Source organism: Rhinatrema bivittatum, chromosome 6 (assembly GCF_901001135.1).
Source record: "Rhinatrema bivittatum chromosome 6, aRhiBiv1.1, whole genome shotgun sequence".
Lineage (NCBI taxonomy): Eukaryota > Metazoa > Chordata > Amphibia > Gymnophiona > Rhinatrematidae > Rhinatrema > Rhinatrema bivittatum.
The window spans coordinates 252236065-252260063 of NC_042620.1; the positions used below are offsets into that span (position 1 = coordinate 252236065).

Genomic DNA, 23999 nt, shown 5'->3' on the forward strand with positions numbered 1-23999 from the left:
ACCTCTCATGATCTTAAAGACCTCTATCATATCCCCCCTCAGCGTCTCTTCTCCAGGCTGAACAGCCCTAACCTCTTCAGCCTTTCCTTATAGGGGAGCTGTTCCATCCCATTTATCATTTTGGTTGCCCTTCTCTGACCCTTCACCATCGCAACTATATCTTTTTTAAGATGCGGTGACCAGAATTGTATACAGTACTCAAGGTGCGGTCTCACCATGGAGCGATACAGAGGCATTATGATATTTTCCGTTCTATTCACCATTCCCTTCCTAATAATTCCTAACATTCTGTTAGCTTTTTTGACTGCCGCAGCACACTGAACCGACGATTTCAAAGTATTATCCACTATGATGCCTAGATCTTTTTCCTGGGTGGTAGCGCCTAATATGGAACCTTTCAACATGTAACTACAGCATAGGATATTTTTCCCTATATGCAACACCTTGCATTTTGTCACTCGCTCCCTCACCATTTTCTCTTGCTTCATTCTCACCCTTCCCTCTGTCACTCACCGCTCAGTCACGCCCTCCCTCACATCCACTCCCTTCATTTCCCTCCCCTCCCATTCCTCCCCTTTTCTCTGTCACTCACTCTTACTCCCATTCATTCCCCTCTGTCATTCACCCTCCTACTCAAAACCCTTTCCTCTGTCACTACCCCCTCACTCCCACTCACCCTCTTAGGTTTCTCATTCCCACCCCCTTCTCACTCAATCACTCGCCCCTCCCACACATTCCCTTCCCTGACACTCACTGCTTCTCTCTCCTTCCTACTTATTCATGTCCCTTCCATTTCATTCATTCATTCATTCATCATCCTCACTACTGCCCCTTCCCTTACTCCCATATTACTCACCACTCCTCCTCTGAGCAGCATGGGGTTTCTCCTTGCTGGCAGGAGTGGGACCCCCATCAGTGCATCATTAAACTGTGCTGATGCTACAATCTCCCTGTGAAGCGTCATCAAGGGCAAAAACTTGGCCTATGATAATAATATCGGACACTCGGGCAGGCAGGTTAGAGCATCAGCAGACAACACATAATGAAGCGTGTCCAAGTGATAGGCAGGCTGAAATAAAAATCTTTAGGGGCCAGATTTCACCCATGGGCTGAGGTTTGCCCACCACTGTTCTAGTCCACCTATTTCTAGATGACTGGTTGATATGGGGGAAGTCGGCTGAGAAGAACAAAACTGCTATGGCCAGAGTGGTGCAATTTTTGCAGGATCAGGGCTGGGTGGTCAAGTTCAGCCAGAGTACGCTGAATCCAGATACTGGATTATCTAGGGCCATGTTTCGACAGGAGATAAGGTTATGTTTATCTGTCCAAAGTATGGATCCAGAAGCTGCAGAGTCAAGGGAATGGCCTTGTTAGGGTTTCAGAGTCCCAGAGCGTGGGATTATCTTCAGGTGTTGTGCTCCATGGCAGTAATGTTGAAACTGGTCCCTTAGCAAAGGCTCATTTGAGCCCCTTACAAAAAGCTTTAATGTCGAGATGGTCTCCTCAGTCTCAGATTTATTACCAGCAGTTGGAATTGCTGAATCAGGCAAAGGGGAGTTTGGAATGGTGGCTGATTGCTGGAAATCTGGAGGAGAGAGTCTCCTAGGTTGGGGCAGGGCCGCAATGTCAGGATCAGGTGCTTCGAGCAGTTGGACACTGGAAGAAGGCAGGTGGTCCATCTATCATTGGAAAATGGAGGCAATAAGATTGGCACACCTTCATTTTGCTCCTCTGTTGAGGGAACAACGGTCAAAATTCTTTCAGACAATGTGAAAGTGGTGGTGTATATGAGTAACGAAAAGCCCTCAGGTGGGGCAAGAAGCAAGTCTTTTGACAGATTGGGTGGAGAAACGTAAGGATGATCTCAGCAGCACAAACAGTTGGAGTGGAAAATGTGCAGGCGGACTATCTCAGCCAGAACCCTCTGGATTGGGAGGATAGTTGTTGTCAGAGGACATATACTCATTGATAGTGAACAAATGGGGAGAGCCAATGATGGATTTGATGGCTTCCAGCAGCAACACCAGGCTGTAGAACTTCTTTAGTCAAAAAGGGTTTGGCAGAATTGGATGCCCTGATTCAGAATTGGTCTGCCTTTATGTTTTTCCACCTTGGCCTTTATTGGGCAGGATTATACAGAGAATTTTCAAGCATTGAGGCTTCCTGATTTTGGTGGCTCCCAATTGGCCAAGATGTTCCTGGGGTGCAGATCTGTTGCGAATATAGGACGGGGATCCAGTGGTGTTTCTTCTGTCCAGGCATCTGTTTCATAGTAGCATTGTAAATTATAGCAGAAAAAGACCAAAATGGTCCATCTTGTCTGTTCACCATATTTTTTTTTTTTTTTAAAGTAGTAGCAACTGCTACTCCATGCAGGCTACCCCAAGCCTTCTGTTAAGGGTAGTAGTAACTGCCATTCTATGCAGGCTACCCCCAAGAGGAAATGTAAACTTTAGGTGTAATAGTAAAGTTTCCCAATTTCTTCATTTCCATTTTCTAGCCAGCAGTGATCTTCTGTGTTTGTCCCACACCCTTTTCAATTCCATTACCATTCTCATCTTCACAACCTCTTCCAGGAGGGAATTCCATGCATCCACCACCCTTTCCATGAGGAAATAGTTCCTGACATTGTTTTTGAGTCTTCCTCTTTGGAGTTTCATATTATGACCCCTAATTTTGCAGCTTTGTTTCTATCAGGAAAGATTTTATTTTTCCATATCATTAATTCCTTTTGGGTACTTGACGGTCTGTATCATATTTCCCCTTTCTCTTCTCTCTTCCATGTTGTACATATTAAGGTCCTTCAATCTCATTTCATACGGCTTTCTGTATAGACCCCACACCATTTTGGTCATCATTCCTTGGACCGCTTCCATTCCATGGTCTACTGCTACATGATAAGCTTGGTTTCGTCTTTCACCTTAGCCAATGAAAGGGTGCCTTTAGTTGAGGGATTATATACAGGTGTTGTGAATATTTCTTATGGGCAAAGAAGATATCTACATTGTTGGAGGATGTAAGAGTGTGGAAGATCTTTGAGGGTTGGTGTACTGATATGAGAGTGTCAGCAAAGAGAGCTTTTATTACATCAATTTTGGACTTTCTTTAGGAGGACTTGAATAAAGGGTTACCCCTAAATTCACTGAAGGTGCAGGTAACAGCTTTTGCTTATTACAGAGGACGTGATGATCTGATCCAAATCCTCCCCGAAGAGGAACTTGCCCCTTAAGGGGAGAGAGCCCAGACTGGACTTCGAGGACGTATCTGCCGCCCAGTTGCGTATCCATAGTAGTCGGCGTGCCGCCACTACTGATACCATGGATCTTGCGAGGACCCGAAAAAGATCGTACAAGGCGTCCGCCCCATACGCCACCGCGGCCTCCAGCCGATCCGCCTGGGCAGCCTCATCGGCCGGCAGATTCTGAGACGTGAGGAGTTGTACCCAAAGGAGACTAGCCCGCTGGGCAAGCGAACTGCACATCACCGCCCGCATGCCAAGCGCGGAGACCTCGAAGACCCGCTTAAGGAAAAACCTCCAACTTACGATCCTGTGTGTCTCGCAATGCCGCACCTCCCGTTACTGGGATAGTCGTCCTCTTCGTGACCGCCGACACTGCGGAGTCCACCTTTGGGACCTTGATGAGGTCCAGAAAATCTTCAGGGAGCGGGTACAGCTTTTCCATCGCCCGGCTGCTCTTCAGGGAGGCCTCCGGGGTGTCCCATTCCCTGGTGAGAAGTTGTAAAAACGAGTCATGGATAGGAAAAGCCCGAGCCCTCGGCCGAAGCGCCGCCAGGACTGGATCTCCCTTCTTTGAGGAGGTGACGACAGCGGGAGCCACTGGAGCAGGCGGGTCCGGTGGAGGGTCCAAATCTAATTCCTGAATGATCTGCGGGATGAGGTCGTCCAGTTCTTCCCTCTGGAAGAGGCGTAGGGTACGCGGATCATCCCCTTCTTGCGTGCCGTCCCCTTGGCCCCCGTCCGGGAGGTCAGGTCCCTGTCCCGCTGGGTCGGGCACCGCCCCCACTGCCGCTGGCGCCGAACGGACCCGAGTAGGAGGACGGGAGGCCCCCGCTCCCGAAGGGTCGGGGGGGGCCGGCGCCGAGGGCGACATCCGCTGGATCTTAGGGGGGGGGTCCCACAGGTGTGTCCAGCCCCTGTAGATAAGCGGTATGCATGAGCAGGATAAACTCCGGAGAGAATCCCGGCCTGCCCGGGTGCGTTTCGAGGGGCGGCGTGGTTCCTGCTCCCTTGCTCTGGGTGCTTGGCTCCTGCACCAGAATCGGGGGGGGTGCCCCAGCTTGTAGGGTCTTCCCGGGAGACGTTCTCCCTTGTGTCCTGCGCCTCCGGGTGCAGGACACAAGGCCCCCGTTCCCGCCAAAAATGGCGGAGTGGCCGGCCCGCGCCGCCCGGGCAAAAAAGAAAATTCAGTAAGGGACTGTGAGGTACCTTCCCCCCTGGGAAGGCATCGTGCACAGATGCCCTCCCGGGAAATCCGGGACCCCGGGTCGCCGCAGGCCGCACAGCGCAACAGCCGCAGCCATCGGGATCGCCGGGGGAGAGATGAAAAACAGCGGCAAAAAAGAGCAAAAGCCTCGGGGGGGGGCCACGCGCACAAAAGCGCCGCTGCGGGGGGCCCGGGCGGCCCGCACTGCCCGCTGTCCGCAATTACAGGGGGGTGCCGCGGGGGGGGGCCTTCCCGGCCACACAACCCGCCCCAGAAGTCTTTCCCAAGCGCAGCAGCAGCCCACGAGGAGCTGCAAAATGGCCGCGGGTGAGTGAAGAAAAACGAAGAGGCCGGCACCACCGGCTTTCGCGGGCACCAGGAGCTGTGCTGTGAAGAAAAACTCAGAGGAAGAAAAACTTACTTACCCCTGCTGCAACGACAAAGAAAACAGCACGGCTGCAGAAAAGAGACAGGAGAGATAAGCCACTCCCCAAAAGGTGAAAGGACCCTGCTTTACTTTACTTTTTTTTTTTTTTTTTTTAACTTGATACAAACTTGATCCATGAGAAAAAGGCAGCAAAATAATCAAGCAAAAGAAGTGAGAAAGAAGGAAAAGGAGGAGAAGCCTGATTCCCCTACTCGCATCTGCTGGAGTCAGAAGATACTGAACTCCTGCAGAGGGGGTAGTAGGATATATGTATACGCCCCCTCAAAGCTTGTGCTGACTCCATCTGCTGGATTGGGGACATAACCCACTGTCTGGACTGATCCAGGTACGTACAGGGAATGCCTCTTCCCCACAAGTCGCTTTCATCACAGCACAGCAGCTGCAATGCCACACCAATCCTGGTGCCATGTGTCGACAGTGACCAATGCTCGGCCCAGTCTTTCCCAGGCACCAAGGAAAGTGAAGACCCCAACATCTTGGAATGAGACGACACTGGAGACAGCCTATCTCCAGCTCCTCTCTCTCGAGACGGGCCCCCTGGAGGAGTGGAAAGGGATGGCGTATCTAACGGCTCCCCTCGGCCTCTAGGTGTCGACTCCTCTGATGCCGGAGTAGATGGATCAGACTTTTTGGACCCAAAAAGCTTTTCCATTTTGTCCAGCTGGGCACGACAGCCTTTGGGGGTCATCTGATGACACAGATGGCTCCCAGGGGCATTGTGCGATGCCCCCAGGCAGCGGATAGAGACCTCATGTGGATCAGTAATAGACATGGTCCACAGGCACTGGGGCACCAGATGATGCCATAAAAAACAGCTAGCAGTCAGTCTATGGCCGGCGGCGACCGAGGAGTGACACACCGGGAATCAACCGCAATGAAGGGAAAACAAACACCTACTATGCCGCTGGATAGGGCACCGACTGGAGAAGATGGACCCAATGCAGAAAAAGTCAAGAAACAACCGGGAAACACTTTGAAGAAGCACTACAGAGCAGAGCTCCACCACCGCAAGGCAACTACTTCACGGAAAAAAAAAAGAGACTGAAGAGGGACCCCGTGTGGATGCGCGGATAGTGGCATGCTGGGCATGAGTTCTAGAAACTTTGACAAAAGTTTTCCGTGCCGGGCTCCATCTGATGATGTCACCCATCTGTAAGGACTACCATCCTGCTTGTCCTAGGAGAAATGTATTTATTTGTTTAAATTTACAAGATACCTATTCTTTCAGAAAACTCCAAGAGGCAAATACTTAGAACATAAAATATTTTTATTATTTGTCAATCTTAGATAAATGTAAACATAACAATAGTAATAGAAAGCATTACCAGCAGTGGATACATGTTTTAGTACCATATAATAATAAATCATTAGATATTGTTCACATAATGCACCAATATCCACCATACGAGTACACATGCTATCATGTAATTGCTGAACTAATGCAATGTGTATGTAATATGTATATATATACACACACACAAATATATCTATAATGTGAATATATTCACAGAATGTACACTCACACTGCCTATAGCGACATATACAGAAATACACTTTACAACAAAGTTTTCCATATCAGATAGGAATAGACACAAACATGCTTATCCAAGTATTTCTTGACGTTTTGTTTTCCTGTTTAAGGTGCGATTGGATATTTCTCTGTCGTATATTGGCCTTCCTGAGCAAGACGAGAAGGGCGATGGCTCAGGTACAGACAGAAAATACACACTCTTGCCTTTCATTTCTAATTTCTAACAGTTCGTAGCTTGTGCAGTCCCAGCTAGATATGCCTATAGAGCAGTTCTTGCCATATCTCCTTCTCCCAGCAAGAAGCACTGAAGGGAATGATTATGAAATCTGTTTGACTGGATATATTTTTGTATTTAGGGAAAAAGACTGAGGAGCAGGAAGGCAGTGAGGAGCAGGAAGGTGCTAGTGATGATGAAGAGGCGGCACGTGAGAAAATTGAAAGTAAGATACTACTGGGAAAAGCTGACTCCCTTCCATATTCCCTCACTTAGGATACATGCTGTAACAGTGAGACACTCACAGAGACCAGTACAGCAGCAATGAAAGGTCAGGAGACATCATACAAAGTATGACACGATTATATTATGGTATCAGGCACTGTTAGCGAAGTAGCTTAGTGACATCTCCCAGAGTTCAGCGCAAATTCTTCAAGCTCCAGTCTGGGTTCTGACACACCCTTCTGCTCTCCATATGCTTTATTTTTTTATTTTTGTTTTTACAGGCCCTACAGCACCACTGAAAAACTATATAAAATCACAGCTAGCACAGGAGGTTTCCCAGCTGCTTTCAACCGTGGAATCGAAGCTTCGGGCCAATGAGCAGAATTTCAACCACAAACTGGCATCATTGGAAGAACCAATCAGTCCCAAAAAATCTCAAGGGGGAGTCAAGGGCAAACGCAAATGACAGAAACTTGAGAAGCGCAGAGGCGGGAGCAAATAAGAGATTATACCTTGTACAGAATGCAGAGATGGGACTAGTGATCCACTATTCTTTGATAGTCTTAATAAAAACCGGAATGTTTATCCAGAGTTGGTCTTACATGAAGCTTCCCAGTTCTCTCTGACGGAACAGAAGCAGATTCAGTTGAAGATGCTGCACTGCAGCTTGCTGTGATGCTATGACATTTCTAAAGAAGGTATGGGCAGCTAGCATAACACCTGACATCACACAATGTGCTCAAAACAAAGAATCCAAAATATTTTCATGTAGCTGCCTGGCTCTGGGCTATCTGCCTGAAGCCTTCTCCTGGTTCCAGGCAGATAGTTGCATTCCTAATCATCTCACAGGAAAAGAAAGTGAAAGTTTTGTTTTTTTAATTACTTGAATCTAATTTATTTATTTATTTAGTTATTGATATTTGGAATCCATTCCAAATAACAAAGTCAACCCACCCATGTAACTAAAAACACATGTAAAAAAAACCAAAACCAAATAGCTGATTGATACATGAAATCCAAGTACAGAAGAAAGACATCCATAGATAAGTACAGCAAGCTGAAGTCCATGCCTGGCCTCAAGGGAACCATTTACTGCATACTTATGAGTCCCCAGGGGCCTCTATCCATAAAGGCTGGCAGGATTTTTATAGATGGCTGGCAATGACTTCATGAATTCTTCCCCCATCTCCCTTTTCTTGCCTGCATTGTTGACCCCTCCTCCAAATGGCATCCTTGAGAGGTTACAGACACCCTAAGAGGCTTGAAGGATGCTTCACTGCTGCATGCTGAATAGCAAGCCCACCACAGTAGCAAGGCTGCCTCCTTCCCTAGGCCTCTCTAGCTCCATAGGCAATCTGATCTCTGAGCACCATGAAATACCTCAACCTGAACCAGAGGCCTAGCTTGTCTCCACACCTTTTTTTTTTTTTTCTTTTTATAGAAAAGGGATTTCTTTTGTAACTGCTGTTTATCTGTTGCATAACAGCAATACCTCTAAGGCATTAGGGGAACCGCAGCCTTATTTTGCAGGGTTTAAAATTGTGTTTTTTCTTTGGAACTTCCCATATGATTTGGTATTTTTTGCAAGCTGTGATAAGTTTTATTGGACTGACATAAAAGCTCTCCAAAGACAATATTGAGACTACATGGGCCCCTTTGGATAGAGAAAGAATGCCCGCAGTACAGCAGTGTGTGCTAGAGAGGGGGTTGGGACCAGTCCTTCTCCCATCCCCTCAGTACAGTGCTGTTGCTTCATACTCCTCACCCTCCTCCTCTTCTTCACTGGCCAGCATCAAGACAAAGGCCTTGGGTGCATTCTGGAAGAGTGCTGCCCGATTCTGCTGCTCACCCTTCTTCACCCAATGACCGTAGATGCGGAAGGCACAGGCATCAATCAGCCTGCGCACCCCACGAAGGGCGTAGGGGTCTCGCATCAGCACGTCCTTTGTCACTGGTCGTACTCGTCGATAATTGCAGTAAATGCGTATAGATGCCAGAACAGTCCATATAGCTACCTGCAGGGAATAAGAGAAAATGGTGAGAGGGGAAGGGAGAATGGGTAGAATATGACTGTGTAATGAAGGAAAAGGAGCCACTCCCAAATACAGAATGGGGAATATGCCCCAGGGAAAAAGGATCATTCTTCCAGTACATACAGAGAATAAGTAAACTCCTTGGAGAAAGGGACCATTATCCCCATACAGAAAGGGGAGTTTGCACCATTGTAAGGAATCTATACCGATATGTGTGTGTTCCATTTGGGAAGGGGCCATTTTCTCAGTAGAGCGAGAAACAGGGAGTATTCCCTTTGGGAATGAACTACTTAATCAGTACAGAGAGAGTGTGTGTTCCATTTGGGATGAATCTATTCTCCCAGTTTAGATAGGTGGATGCATCCTTTTGAAAAAGAACCATGGTACAGGTTCAAAAAGAAGGTGGGTCTATTCTTCCAGCACAGAGAAGCAGATGTAGCCTCTGAAAAGAGACTCATATAAACCAGAAAGTGTGTGTGTGCGCTCTCCTATTGCAGATTTGGAGTAAAAAAATGACTTATGAATAATGTGTACAATTCTGGAGACTGCACCTTCAAAGGATATAAACCAGTTGGAGTTGGTCCAGAGTGTGGCTACTAAAATGATCAGAGGTCTTTGTTCTAAAGCAAATAAACAGCATGTCCAGAATTAGCAGCCAGGCATCTGACCCACTCTAACCTCAGAGATCATATACCACCAATATTAAGAAATTTACATTGGTAAACTATCAGCAACCAAATTAGCAGGCCGATACAGTACAGCGCGAAGCGCACTGTTAACCCACGTTTGGACGCGCGTTTGATGCGCTAGCTTTACCCCTTATTCAGTAAGGGGTAATAGCACTTCAAAAACGTGCGCTGAACCCCCCCGAAACTAATAGCGCCCACAACATGCAAATGCATGTTGATGGCCCTATTAATTATTCCTGCGCGATACAGAAAGTAAAATGTGCAGCCAAGCCACATATTTTACTTTCAGAAATTAGCGCCTACCCAAAGGTAGGCGCTAATTTCTCTCGGCACCAGGAAAGTGTACAGAAAAGCAATAAAAACTGCTTTTCTGTACATCCTCTGACTTAATATCATGGTGATATTAAGTCGGAGGTCCCAAAGTTAAAAATAATCAAAAATTTAAAAAAAAGTAAAAATCGGCCCGCGGCTTGAAAACCAGACACTCAATTTTGCCAGCGTCCGGTTTCCGAACCCGTGGCTGTCAGCGGGTTTGAGAACAGACGCCGGCAAAATTGAGCATCGGCTGTCAGACCCACTGACAGCCGCTGCTCCTGTCCAAAAAGAGGCGCTAGGGATGCACTAGTGTCCCTAGCGCCTCTTTTTACCGCGGGCCCTAATTTGAATAATTTTTATTTCTGAATCACGCGCAAACAGTAGATCGCCCGCTCTCCCGCGATTTTTACTGTATCGGCCTGTAAATTGCTTACACTACCCAATAAAGGACATGAATGGTCTTGATCCAAAATATCTGAGAGAATACCTGGTTCCTTATAACCCAGGCAGGTCGCTGAGATCTTCATAGGGCAATCTACTGTTTGCCCTTCAAAAGAATCTATCAAGCACATAGGAAAGGACTTTTTCTACTGTAGTTCCAGGGTTGTGAAAATCATTGCCTTTAGAAATTAGGACAGGGGAGAGTAACAAACAAGAGACTTCCTATGCTGTTTAGAAGCAGCATGGTGTTTATAGAGTGGATATGGGGCTTTGAGCTTCTGGCACTGAGAACCAGAGGTCTTTGAAATGTTTGTCTGAACCCTAGATGGTGAAAAGAAAGAGGAAGAAATGCATCTTTCCCTCTATGGCAGTGGTTCTCAACCTTTCTAATGCCGTGACCCCGCAATACAGTTCCTCATGTTGCAGTGACCCCTCGCCCTGCCCTCGCCCCGCGAGGGCGGGGTGAGGGCGGGGCTTTGGTCATATGGGGACGGGGTTATGGATGGGGTTGGATTTTAGCGCATACTTATTTATTATGACATTTATAAACAGAACCACCATTCCTCATAAAACAATAAAATTAAACATAAAGCATCAGTTATAATAGTAAAACCATACTACTAAAAGAATATTTTAAAATTACTGATAAATAGAATTTCTATTAATTAAAATCATATACATTTTATAATTTCCCAAACACCTATAAAATATTTCAAAACAGCACATATATCAAATAACACACAATAATTAAAACTAATAAGGATTTTAAAAAGCCCCTGCTGTCCATACATGGGAGCTCTTGATTTCCAGTCACCCTGATATTGTCGAGGATTAGGAGGTTATCCTCTCTCTCTCACACATACTCACATGTCCATTCTCTCTCACACATACACTGTCACATACATACACATTCATGCTCTTATACCCACCATAACCTCTCACTCTCACAGACACTGATACACTCTCAGGGTGTAAGACACTCTCTCCCCCCCCCCCCCCCCCCCACTCACACACACACTCTTACTCCCCTGGATTTTCTCATACACACTCATGCTCTCACTCTTACTGGCTCCCTCACAACCTCAGAGCCTCTCAGATAAAACTCTATGCAGCAGAAATAATGCTGAATGTTGAGAATTGTGTTATGCAGACTAATCTGGAAAATGCACTAATTTCTACATGAGTCATAATGAATCAGTCCTCAGCTGCAGGCTTCAATTGATTATCCTGGCTCCCTTAATGTTTGCCAAATACAGTTCATGTGTAACAGCAATCCTAATTCTCCACCAGATCAAGCTGATTTCACATACCACTTCATACTTTGTCACCTCCAGCTGAGTCAAACAATTAATCTAATTACTGCCACGTGGCTATTGGGGAGGCGCGGATTGCTGCTATTGGCACTGAAGCCCATTCTGCTGCCTCCTTTGTGCAGGCCCCGTGGGTTTCCACTTCCTCCATGTTGATCTCGTACATTGTGAGATCCGCCATAGAGAAAGTGCTACTCTTGCACATTCCCAAAGATTACATGTACCAATCAGTAAAAAGTAATTTATTTTTTTTTTACATCTGCTTCCCTTTCTCATTTTTTTGCCATTTCCTTTTATATTGCCTTTTTTTCTATTTCTTTTCTCTCCACCTGTCTTCTTCCCTCAAACACACAGTCAGGTTCTCATTCTCACGTGCATTTCTCTCTCACACACACATACACACACAGGCTCTCACTGTCACATGCTTTCTCTCTCATGCAATCATTCATACACACAGTCTCTCACTGGCACAGGCTGTCTGAGTCTCACACACAAGCTCTCTCACACCCCCACATGCTGCCTTGCTCAAGCACAGGCTCTCACTCTAACATGCTGTCTCTTTCACACACACAGAGGCTCTCACATGCTGTCTCTGCAAACACACACAATCTCTCAACTCACTCTCACACACAATCTCTCAACTCATCTCATACTCGCACACACCTCTCTCTCACCTCTGGGCCTCTTCTTTACGGGTTGCCACAGGATGGGCTCTGCAGCGGCCCTAGTCTTCCCGGCCCCGCTGCTCCTCTTCTGTACGCGGCTGAAGCACCTCTTCTACCCACGCGGCTGACGCGCCTCCTCCTTCCTGCCCGTGTGGCTCCGGCAACATTTGTCTTCCGGGGCAGGGCGGGCAGGAAGGAAGTAGGAGGAGCACCTGCAGTGGCTGATACACCTCCTTCCTGCCTGCGCGGCTCCAGCCACATACTTTACTGCGACGCGCTAGCTTTTTGGGCCATGTCTCTTCCAGTGGCGTAGCCAGAATTGATTTTTTGGGTGGGCACAAGGTTAACATGGGTGGGCTGTAGGCATGCAGGTCTACTAGTTGTTTTTTTTACTGATAAATAATGCCAAATTATGCAGCATAGCATTCACATCTACGCCTAAGTATGAGGTTTACTTAATGATACAAACATAATTCACGATGATTTGTGGTACTTTAGCCTTCTTATTATTACGATTTTATACACGGCTCCTACCTGTCCATAAATTTTGAGAGAGCGGTTGTGTTGCTTATATTTAAATTGCTAACATCTCAAAATATAGATATATATTTTTACCTTTGTTGTCTGATCTTTGTATTTTTCTAATCAGTTGGTCCTGGTCTCTTTTTTCCCATTTTTTCCCTTATAGCTCATTTCCTAATTCCTTTTCAGTGTCTTTCTTCTATTACTGTCTTCTTCCCTTCCACACACACACATACACACATACACGCTTTCTCTCACAGACTCCCTCTCACACACTCAAGCTGTCACTCTCATATGCTCTCCCCCCCCCCCCCCACAAGCTCACATTCTCTGCAGACACACATACAAGTTCTCACTTTCTCACCCCTCCCCAGGCTTATATTCTTATGCACACACAGACGCACATCCAGGCACCCATTCTCACCCACACACATAAACCCAGACTCCCATTCTCACCCACAACCCATGCTCCCAGTCTCACCCACACATATTCAAGCTCCCATTCTCATCCATACATATACACATTTAAGGTCCTATTCTCACCCACACATACACACATTCAAGCACCCATTCTTATCCACATATTCAAGCTTCCATTCTCACCCACCCACACAAACCCAGGCTCTCATTCTCACATTCAAGCTCCCATTCTCACCCACCCACAAACCCAGGCTCCCATTCTCAACCACACATACACACATTCGAGCTCCCATTCACCCACATATTCAAGCTTCCATTCTCACCCACATATACACCCAGGCTCCAGTTTTCACCCACACACACTCCCATTCTCATCCACACATACACATTCAAGCACGTGCACAGCTTCCGCTTTCTCCCCCAGAGCAGGAAGATCAGCTGCCTCTCCTGCTGCCACCGGACTCCTGCTATCTTCGGACGTCGGGCCGTACTGCCCGCCGAACTTCCTGTCGGGGGGGGGGGGGGAGCAGAAGCGCAGCGCACAACGTACGCTTCCTCCCTCCCCCCCCCCAGCAGGAAGATCGGCGGGCAGTACGGCCCGACGCCCGAAGATAGCAGGAGGCCGGTGGCAGCAGGAGAGGCAGCTGATCTTCCTGCTTTGGGGGAGAAAGCGGAAGCTGTGCGCGGCGCTTCCGCTCCCCCAAACAGGAAAATCGGCGGCCGTTTGGCCCGAAGATAGCAGGAGAACGGGTGGCAGCAGGAGAGACCAGCTGATCTTCCTGCATTGGGGGGAGGAAGCGGAAGCTGCGCGCGGCGCTTCCGCTTCCCCCTCCCCGAACAGGAAGACCGGTTGGCCATACGGCCGCAGCAGCGCTTCCCCATGTGTGCCGTGATGGCACGCGAGGCGTGGGTTCTCTTGTTCGCTGTCGCGGGGATGGGATCCCGCGACAGCCTTGCAGTTCCGGTGCCAGTTGGGTGGGCACCTGCCCACCCGTGGCTACGCCACTGGTCTCTTCCCTTTTGGGGTTGGAGGAGGCAGGTCTCCAGCTTCGCCCCGCCTCCCCGCAGCAGCCACGGCGCCACGGACCGGCAAAAAACCCCAACGGCCCGGTACTGGTCTGCGGACCGGTGGTTGGGGACCTGCTTTAGGCGACCCCTGTGTTTTGGTCGTTCGACCCCCGCCGGGGTCGCGACCCACAGGTTGAGAACCGCTGCTCTATGGATTCTCCGGTGATGTTGGCAGTAGTTGGTCCAATAAACTCTTTCCTCATAAACCCTGATCAGGGGATGGGCACATCCAAAAGAGCCACTACTCTGCCCCATATTAGTGCCCTCAATGCCTTCCATGAATGCAGCTTCAGATCTCCTTCCACTCCACTAAAGTGTTCCAAATGACCTCGGTAAGTCTGAAAGGCTCTTCCTTGAGACCAAGCCAGCATATGCGGGTGCGTCTTTTGATAACTCCAGTGGTGATACGTAGGAGCTGGAGTCAAGTGATGCTGTCAGGAGCAGAAATTCAACTGCATGTGAGGTATATTCAATAGGAAAGTGAGAATGGAATAAAATCCTTTTACATAACTAAAAGATATCATTGGGGCAAATTTGGCAGGCTATTCTGGAAATAAAACAACTTTGGTTCCTAAAGCTAATTGTTTGGATCATTCTGTTCTAGAGTTAAAGGAGCAAGTTACAGCAAACCAAGTGAATATAGAAAAGTTCACAGATTTGAAGGGACAAAAATGAGAAAACAAATCTAGTGGTAAATAAGTGGTTCAAAATAATTTTGCTTTGAGGAGAAGGCTGAATAACTATGAGATTAGAATTAACTATGAAAAAGGAAAATTAGTTCCTTACCTGATAATTTTCATTCCTGTAGTACCAAGGATCAGTCCAGACACCTAGGTTGTGACTCCGCACCAGCAGATGGAGACAGAGCAAAACTTGTCGGGCACCCCTACATATAGTAAGGCGCCACCCACAGCCCCTCAGTCTTACGTAATGTCAAAGCAAAATTGAACTCCAACTAACTAACTATACCGCCCGAAACCGGGACCGATTCAAGAACCCCCAGCTGGATCAGAACTCCCAGAACCAGAGGCGCAACAACATACAAGTAAATAAACTATAGAGACCAACCGAGCGGACTCTCCTCATCGTAACAGGAAAACACAGACTATGTGGGCGGGCTCCTGGACTGATCCTTGGTACTACAGGAACGAAAATTATCAGGTAAGAAACTAATTTTCCTTTCCCTGTACGTACCAGGATCAGTCCAGACACCTGGGATGTACCAGAGCTGAATTACTGAGGGTGGGAGCCAGAGAGTCCCGCTCGCAGTACTCTCTCTCCGAATCCCCCTGAATCCAGGCCCCGAACATCCAACCGGTAGTGTCTAGCGAAAGTATGCAAAGACTTCCAAGTCGCCGCTCTGCAAATTTCTTGCGGCGACACCTGCGAAGATTCCGCCCATGAGGCGACTTGAGCTCGTGTCGAGTGAGCCCGAAGACCCACAGGAACAGTCTTCCCTTTCAGTATATACGCTGAAGCAATGGCTTCCTTGAGCCAACACGCAATTGTGGTACGGGAAGCTGCCCCCCCGCATTTTGGAGAGATTGACCACCCATCCAAGTGAGCGCAAGAGCTGCAGGACCCTGTCGACAGCTTGTCTGCATTGGACTTCTGTTTTGGCCCGGATGAGCCAATCGTCCAAGTAGGGATGTACCAGGAATCCCTCCTTTCGAAGCGCGGCTGCCACTACCACCATCACCTTTGTAAATGTCTGCGGCGCGGTGGCAAGGCCGAAGGGGAGGGCCTTGAACTGATAATGCCTGCCCAGGATACAGAAAGCAAATGTTGCTTACCTGATGTAACAGGTGTTCTCACAGGACAGCAGGATGTTAGTCCTCACAAATGGGTGACATCGAGGATGGAGCCCTGTACGGAAAACTTTTCTGTCAAAGTTTCAACAAGCTTTGACTGACACTGGCACACTGGGTGCACTGAGCATGCCCAGCCTGCAATTATCCCTGTGAGCCACAGGTGTCTCCCTCAGTCTCGTCTTATAGCTAAAAAGCGCAAGCGAAACTAAAATAAAAGTATACAGACCCAACTCCGCGGGGTGGCGGGCGGGTTTCGTGAGGACTAACATCCTGCTGTCCTGTGAGAACACCTGTTACATCAGGTAAGCAACATTTGCTTTCTCACAGGACAAGCAGGATGGTAGTCCTCACAAATGGGTGAGTACCGAGCTGAGGATGCCCGGGAATGCACCAGATACACCGCAGATGCGCAAAGGCGTAACAACTGAGGTGGAAATGGGAACGGAGGGCATCCGCAACACCATAATGGGTTCGTGGAAGGATGTTGGGTAGTGAATTGAAAAAAGTAAGAGTAGGCGGACTGGCCAAACATGGAGCATGCCGGCTAGTCAAATGTAAGCAATAATAGGCTGCGAAGGTATGGAGAGGACTCCAGGCTGCAACCTGATAAAAAGTACAAGCAGCAGTAACCAAAGGGAAGCTGTTAAGGCTAAGACGGACACAACAGTATGTGGATACCCACAGTGTTGTAGTGAAATGTCTGCTTGTTGGTAGGAAAGGAAATATAGACCACTTAATCAGAAGGATTAGGTCTGTGTGGCCACTGGAAGTAGCAGCTTGACCCTTGCATGAAGGAAAGAGTCAAGTGGAATTCACATGGAATGCAGTGCAATGTAGATAGAATGTAAGCGCAGCATTACTGTCCATGAATGTGGAAAACCCAGTCTCTCCCTAGGGCGAGAGAGAGAGGTTAGGAAAAATTAATAGAGTATTTCCTGAGGAACGGAGATACAACATCTACCTGAAAAGGATAGAAAGTTGAATGCGTAGAACTACTCAGTGGCAGAGGAACGGAGTCAGGTGAGTATGGAAAGAGTGCATAACTCACGGACCCTGCTGGCAGGAATGACATTAAGAGGGAAAGAAGTTCCCTTGCCAAACTGTGGAAGAGAGGAATGGAAAGGCTCAAACGTAGAATGTATGAGACTTATAAGGAGAATATATATGTTCATTCCGTGATTAGAGAAATAGAGGCGGCTTGATCAGTGGATAATCCATGGTAAGCCGACTCAGAGAGGATTACCGAAAACGGGAACCCAACTCCCAAAACGATACACCTCCTAAGAGAAAGGTGTATCTATGTGGAGGATGTCTGGAGAACAGAATCCGAGGGAGTAAGAAAAAATGGTGGAAAAGTAAAAGGGGTAATACCTCTTTTTTTTTTTTTTTTTTTTTTTTTTTTTTTTTAGCGTCAGGAGGTAAGCCTGCCATATTAAACGGCAAGATTTATGTTTAGAAGGTTTTGTGACGCTACCAGAACCTAAGAACATCAGTAAGTCTATGATTTGGGACTGACTGGTGAGGGAATAAAAGGTTACTGATATGATGGATTGAGAAGTATGGGAAGCATACTGATCTCAGTCAGGGAGTGGGGAAAAGAATACTGAACCCCATCCCAGTTCAACATTAGAAGAATGCTGGCTACGAGAGGCAGCAGAAGAGATATATTGAAGAGGCCTTTGATGGAAGAAAAGGCATCTAAGGGAACGCATAGGAAACATGTGTAGGGAGCAGAACCTGTGCATCGTATGGAATGATGCAGACGCAGAGGAAAGTTTAGTTAAACTCAGCGTTAAAAGATTTGCCCTGTACACATGTAATTGAGACCATTCGAGAGGATAGAACCTACGTGGAGAAGGTCAGATAGAGCGTTCATTAAATCTCTTAGATATGTGGCCCAAAGACGCATGAAGTGAACAAGGGCCAAGGGTAGAGCTGCGCAGCTGTCTAGCAGAGCAGCTAAAAGGTTGTGCGTGCTTATGAGTTGGAAAGCACATTGTCCCTATGCTGTCTGTCTGTATGCACAAAGAATTGTTGCAAAAGCAGTATTGGAAGGCATAAGGGCATAACTCATGGGTGCAACGTCCAGGAAGTTTATGAGAAACTATGCTGGAGTGCAATAGATGCATAATGGGTTGACAGCTTTCAGGAGAAACTTTATAACCCTAAGGAATTGCGAGCATGAGTCGAAGGAGACTAGGTCCTAGTTCGAACTGGGATAAGAATCAGGGACGAAAGCAATGAAACCACTTAGGTCCATTGAGTATAGAATGTCACTGAATATAACCCATAGCAGTTTTGAATTATGAGAAAAAATGCATAGTGGGAAGAAACCCCATAGCCCAACCATGAAAAGTTGAAAGGTTGAGGTTATGGAAAATATGCGCAGGGACATATAACAATGTATCAGAATGTCTGTGCGCATGCTGGACAAGAGGGTCTTAAGACTGTGGTGTCCAGAAGTGTTACAGAAGGGATTTATGGCAGTGACAGTAATCCCAGTTAGTAAATGTATAGTGAGTCCTGAAAAAAGTGAGAGCTCTTTGCATGTACTGAAAGGAAAGTGAATGATGTTACACTCCGCAGAGAAAACAGCATTCACCAACAGTGATGCAAGAGACAGTTCACTTACCGAAGCTGGTGCCGGCGGCAGAGCTTGGGGTTGTAATGTTGACTCACCATAAAGCACATAGAAACATTAAAATAATGTACTTACTGCAGTATGGAGTGATGGTAACCAAAGATACCATTGTACCTGTGACGTCTAAAGAAAGTTGGATTTTCTTAGGTTCAGGATGTGCGGAGAGTAACTATTTTCTGTTAAAAGAAAGAATAGTGCAATTAAAACTCCCCAACCCCCCTCCCTTCTCCCCTCTGCACTTCGTAGCGCCTGGGGGAGTGTACCGGGACTTTGGTACAAGGTGGGGTGGCCGCTCTGATATCTGACCAGATGGGAGACCAAGAGGTGTCCCAATGGAGGATATCATGTAGGCTCCTGCAGGTGTGTGAGCGGTAAGTGGTACCCGCATTTCTGTATGCTGTACAAGGAGACACTGAGACCTGTGGCCAGGCCTCAAGGTGGACTTGTACATGGGGCAATGGTTGCTGAATCTCATGTTTAGCAGATCAGCCAATGCAGCTGGACCTTGGTTGGGAGGGAACCAAGAGTCAGAGCATTGGTCGGCACAGGGACTTGTTACTGACAAGAGAAGAAGCCCTGCTGCAATCCCAAGAAGATAGAGGGGTTCTCCTGATATTGTGGCTAACATAGCTAACATAGTGATATGTGACACTAATACAGTTCTAAAAGGCACATGACCCAGAACTTTTCGAACCACGGTCCGAATGGGAGAACACAACTCTATGGGAATGCCGCCGAAGCGGGTACTTACCATCCGACGTGGATCGCCGCAAGACGAGCCGGTGAAGATTGTTGACCCCGACGGTCTCCGGAGTCCTCGAGGGTAAGGCCGGGGACGTAAACGTCCATCTCGCTCTGAAACCCGGTATGGTGGCACAGGTACAGAGGAGACAGGCCAGGCGTGAGTGGCGTTTAGACTGCTAAGTGTAACAGATGGCCATAGTCCCACACCACTTGACGGTGGGGCACGCCAGGAACAGAGGAGCCCTAACGGAACTCATGTTCCCTCCCTCGTCACAGCGGCTCGATGTGTCGTGACGCCAATGCAGAAGCTGTCGGACCTGGATCCGGAAGTTCTGGATCACCAAGGACTGCCAAAACTGTAGGAACAGTGCTGATGGCAGTGGTGATGTCGCTCTGCCCGAGCGTTGTCCAGCCTGGAGAAGGATGGCACCGATGTGCTGGATGGCGTCAGCGGCGGACGATCACGATGTCGGCGATGATGGGTGCCACGGTGCTCGGCCCGGTCTTTCCCCAGCGCCGAGATGGAAGCCCTCGTCGTCCTGGAAGGCGATCGATGACGAACTGTCAGCACGCCTGCTCTGCTCCTGACACAATGGAGTGTCTTAAACTAATACGGGGCTTAAAAAAGAACCCAAAGCGTGGAGCAATGTGAGGAGGCGAGGGTATTATGTGGCGGTGCTATGTCGGTATTGACGATATTGAAGGCAACCTAAGGGGCTTCGAGGATATCATCAAAATGGGTATGAAAAATCGTCGATGACTGGCCAGGAGAATGATGACAGTGACGGGCACTGACAGCAGTGGCATAGGTATCTTTGAAACGATGTGGAATCGAATAATCGAAAAACATTGCCGTTATTGAAAAAGATACCGGCATCGACTGAGTCGAATCAATAGGGCGTCAAGGACACCGAAGGAAAACGGAGGTGTCGAGGGCATCGATGCATGGAGGCGGGCATTTATGCCGTTTGTGGCATGGCCACGGGCATCAACTATAGGGCCACAGACGTTGACGGTATCGATTTGGACAGACTCAGATTTCCAAGTGTACATGGCATCGGTGCCCCAGACACGTGTGTCGGTGGCATCGATATGGACACGTATGGAATCGATGGCATGGATCTCCCAGTCGATGAATTCCATCCCGGCATCAACGCCAGTCCTGGAATCGGCATGGGCATCGATGCCAGCCATAAGGCTGGCATTGGCATCAACGCCCATCCACGGAATCGAGCCGGCATGGATATCCACCGATGGGATCCACCTGGGCATCGAATTTCACCGATGGGAGCAGCCTGGCATCGACTGCCCTCGATGGATGCATTCTAACATAGATGCCCATGGATGAAACACCTGGGCATCGGTGTCCATCGATGCAAAAGGACCCGGCACCGATGCCATCGACGGACGGCCATCCGGCACCAATGCCATCGACGGACAAGCCATCCGGCACCGATGTCCATCGATGGGGACCATCCGGCACCGATGTCCACCGATGGGGACCATCCGGCATCGATGCCCACCGACGAATCGATGTGGCACCGATGCCCCCCCGATGGAAAGGGCTGGACATCGGTGGGGAGGATGGGGCATCGATGGCATCCCCAAAAGGGGGGGGTGGCATCGATGAAGTGACCCTGGGATCGTTAAAAAGTGTCTCGGGCAGCGGTGGCGGCGACCCGAGTATGCATGGCAGTGACTAACAGCGTGTGCGTCAATGGCATGCACCCGGGTAGGGACGGCACCGAGGAAGCCCAAGGAAAAAAACAGTGCGTAGGAGGAAAAAGCCTGGTAGCACTGAAAAGCAAAAAACATGGATAAAGGCATCAGGGCACCGTGGGGGGAGGGGCGCTGATGACATATAAAAGCCCAGGGCGGTTTAGGCGGGTCCCGGTGTAGCGATAGGGTATCGACTGCGTGAGGGTACCAGGGAACGAAGGACTTGAAGCTACAGAGGTCCTAAGTTAAGGAAAAAATCCCTACCCCACTAGCATAAGCAAGCAGAGTGTCACAGAGATACTCGCAAGCTGTTTAAAGCTAACTGAAAAATGGGGGAAGGGAAGGCTTCAGTCAGTTAACAGCCTTAAGATAGTGACAGGAACCGACCGAAAAATAAGAATTAGTACTCACCGAGCGTCGTAAAAACGTACGCGGAGGGAGACCTGTGCAGGGAAAAGTGTTTTTTGAAGTGAAAAGTTAAGTGTTTCCATGAGGTAATTAGTTAAAAAATCCTCACAGAGCTCCAACCGCTATGCTGACTGCAGAGCGGAAAAAAGAAGACTGAGGGAGACACCTGTGGCTCACAGGGATAATTGCAGGCTGGGCATGCTCAGTGCACCCAGTGTGCCAGTGTCAGTCAAAGCTTGTTGAAACTTTGACAGAAAAGTTTTCCGTACAGGGCTCCATCCTCGATGTCACCCATTTGTGAGGACTACCATCCTGCTTGTCCTGTGAGAAATGCAGGAACCGCTGATGGCTCGGCAGAATGCTGATATGAAGGTAAGCCTCCGTGAGGTCCAGAGACGCCAGGAATTCGCCCGGTCGCACCGACGCAATCACCGACCGAATCGTCTCCATCTTGAAGCGTGGAACACGAAGACACCTGTTTACTCCTTTCAGGTCTAGGATGGGTCTGAACGTACCCTCCTTCTTTGGCACAATGAAGTAGATGGAGTACAGTCCCCGTCGGTGTTGCCCCGATGGTACGGGCACTATCGCGCCCAGGTCTTCTAGCCGACCCAGCGTATCTCAGACTGCCTCTTGTTTGCTGCGACCCGAGCAAGGGGAGATCAAGAATTTGTCCGCCGGAACTCGTGCAAAATCTAAAGCGTAACCTTGTCTTATCACGCTGAGGACCCACTGATCCGACATCATCTTGGTCCATTCCCCATAAAACCGCCCCAACCTGGCTCCTACGTTTGGCACAGCCAACAGAGCCGGCGGAAGGGAATGGACCATCCGTATCTCATTGCGAGGCCTTTGGACCCGACCCCGACGCGGGACCGTCTCGCCTCCCAAACTTTCTCCCACGAAAGGACTGAGACCACGACGGTGCTCCCGAGGAGCCCGACCCAGCCCGGTAGGAGGGCCCCAAAGATCTCTGAGAGCGCGACTTCCTAGGCCCCCGAAAACGGGCCCTACTGGAGAAAGATGTCCTGTTTCTGTGCCTGTCCTCCGGCAACTTGAACGCCCTGTTCTCCCCGGGCGACTGCATCAAGTCGTCCAGCTCCTTACCGAACAACAACTTCCCTCTGAACGGGAGGGATCCCAGATGAGCCTTCGAGGACCCATCCGCTGCCCAATTTCGGAGCCATAGCAACCGGCGTGCAGAAACAGCCGAGACCATGGCCCTGGCCGACGTCCGCAGGAGATCATGCATGGCATCCGCACTATAGGCGATCACCGCCTCCAGGTGGTCCGCCTGTGCCGCCTCTTCTCCCGAGAGACCTGCATTGGCCTGAAGTACTTGAGCCCAGCGCAAACCGGCCCGCAACGCAAAATTACTGCAAATAGCCGCGCGGACTCCCAGGGCCGAAGCCTCGAACACTTTCTTGAGCTGTGCCTCCAGCTTCCGATCCTGGATATCCTTAAGAGCTGTAGCCCCTGTGACCGGAATCGTGGATCGTTTCGTCACTGCCGAGACCGCAGCATCTACCCTGGGAAAGCGCAAAATCTCCAGCGCGTCATCCGGTAATGGATACAGCTTGTCCATAGCTTTACTTACCTTCAGGCCCAATTCCGGAGTATCCCATTCCCGGAACAGGATATCAGTCGCCGAGAAGTGGAATGGGAAAGCCACCGCCGGCCCAGTCAGGCCCAATAGGACCGGATCCATCTTGGCGTCTGTACGAGACCCCACCGGGGGGGCATCCACTCCCACTTCCCGAAGGATAGCCGGGATCAACGACGCCAGCTCTTCCTTCCGAAACAATCTGACGACCTTGGGGTTGTCTCCTTCCACCGCTGGCACTCCTTTGGCCGTCCCGGGATGCCCCGCCCCCTGGTCGGCGGGAGTTCCGGGGCCCTCCGGAGTCCCGTCCGGATCTTCCTCCGCCGACGAGACCGAGTCCGATTCAGTGTCCTGGGGAACCCCCCGCAAGGACCGGCGCTCCTTGGGCGGGTCTGCGGGCCTCCGAGGGCCCTCCCCCGCCCTCTTCTTTCGAGGTTCCGCCTTTCTAGTTCTTCTCTTCCTTTTTGTCCGCTTGTATTTCAATAACTTCTGCAGTAAGCCCGCGAAATCGGAAGAAAAGGAGGCCTCCGAATCCGAGGAGGCCTCCCCTGAAGTGCGACCCGTTGGCGACTCATCCCCCCCCGGGGGCCCGCTGCTGCGGGGAAAGCGCGGCCTCTTCCACGGCCTTCCTCGTGGCCTCCTGTACCGTACCCAAGATGGCCACCGTTCCCGCGCTAAGCGAGAACGGCTCCGAACTGCCTCCTACTTCCGGCCCTTCGCGCGGCGGCAATCGCGCCGGCCGAGTCC

At 49.2% G+C, this 23999-nt stretch overlaps 2 protein-coding genes across 5 annotated transcripts in view; one reads left to right on the forward strand and one right to left on the reverse strand.

Moving 5' to 3' along the window:
* The window catches only part of CCDC189 (coiled-coil domain containing 189), a 45788-nt gene extending 38340 nt beyond the window's left edge, over positions 1-7448 (forward strand). For both annotated transcript variants that reach the window (XM_029606813.1, XM_029606812.1), the window contains 3 exons: positions 6535-6601; positions 6781-6864; positions 7145-7448. In XM_029606813.1, the coding sequence (XP_029462673.1) occupies positions 6535-6601; positions 6781-6864; positions 7145-7329 (336 nt within the window). In that variant the 3' untranslated portion in view covers positions 7330-7448. The remainder of the gene's footprint in view (positions 1-6534; positions 6602-6780; positions 6865-7144) is intronic.
* An 808-nt stretch (positions 7449-8256) lies between these two features.
* PHKG2 (phosphorylase kinase catalytic subunit gamma 2) overlaps positions 8257-23999 on the reverse strand; it is a 64443-nt gene continuing 48700 nt past the window's right edge. For all 3 annotated transcript variants that reach the window (XM_029606809.1, XM_029606810.1, XM_029606811.1), the window contains exon 10: positions 8257-8878. In XM_029606809.1, the coding sequence (XP_029462669.1) occupies positions 8597-8878 (282 nt within the window). In that variant the 3' untranslated portion in view covers positions 8257-8596. The remainder of the gene's footprint in view (positions 8879-23999) is intronic.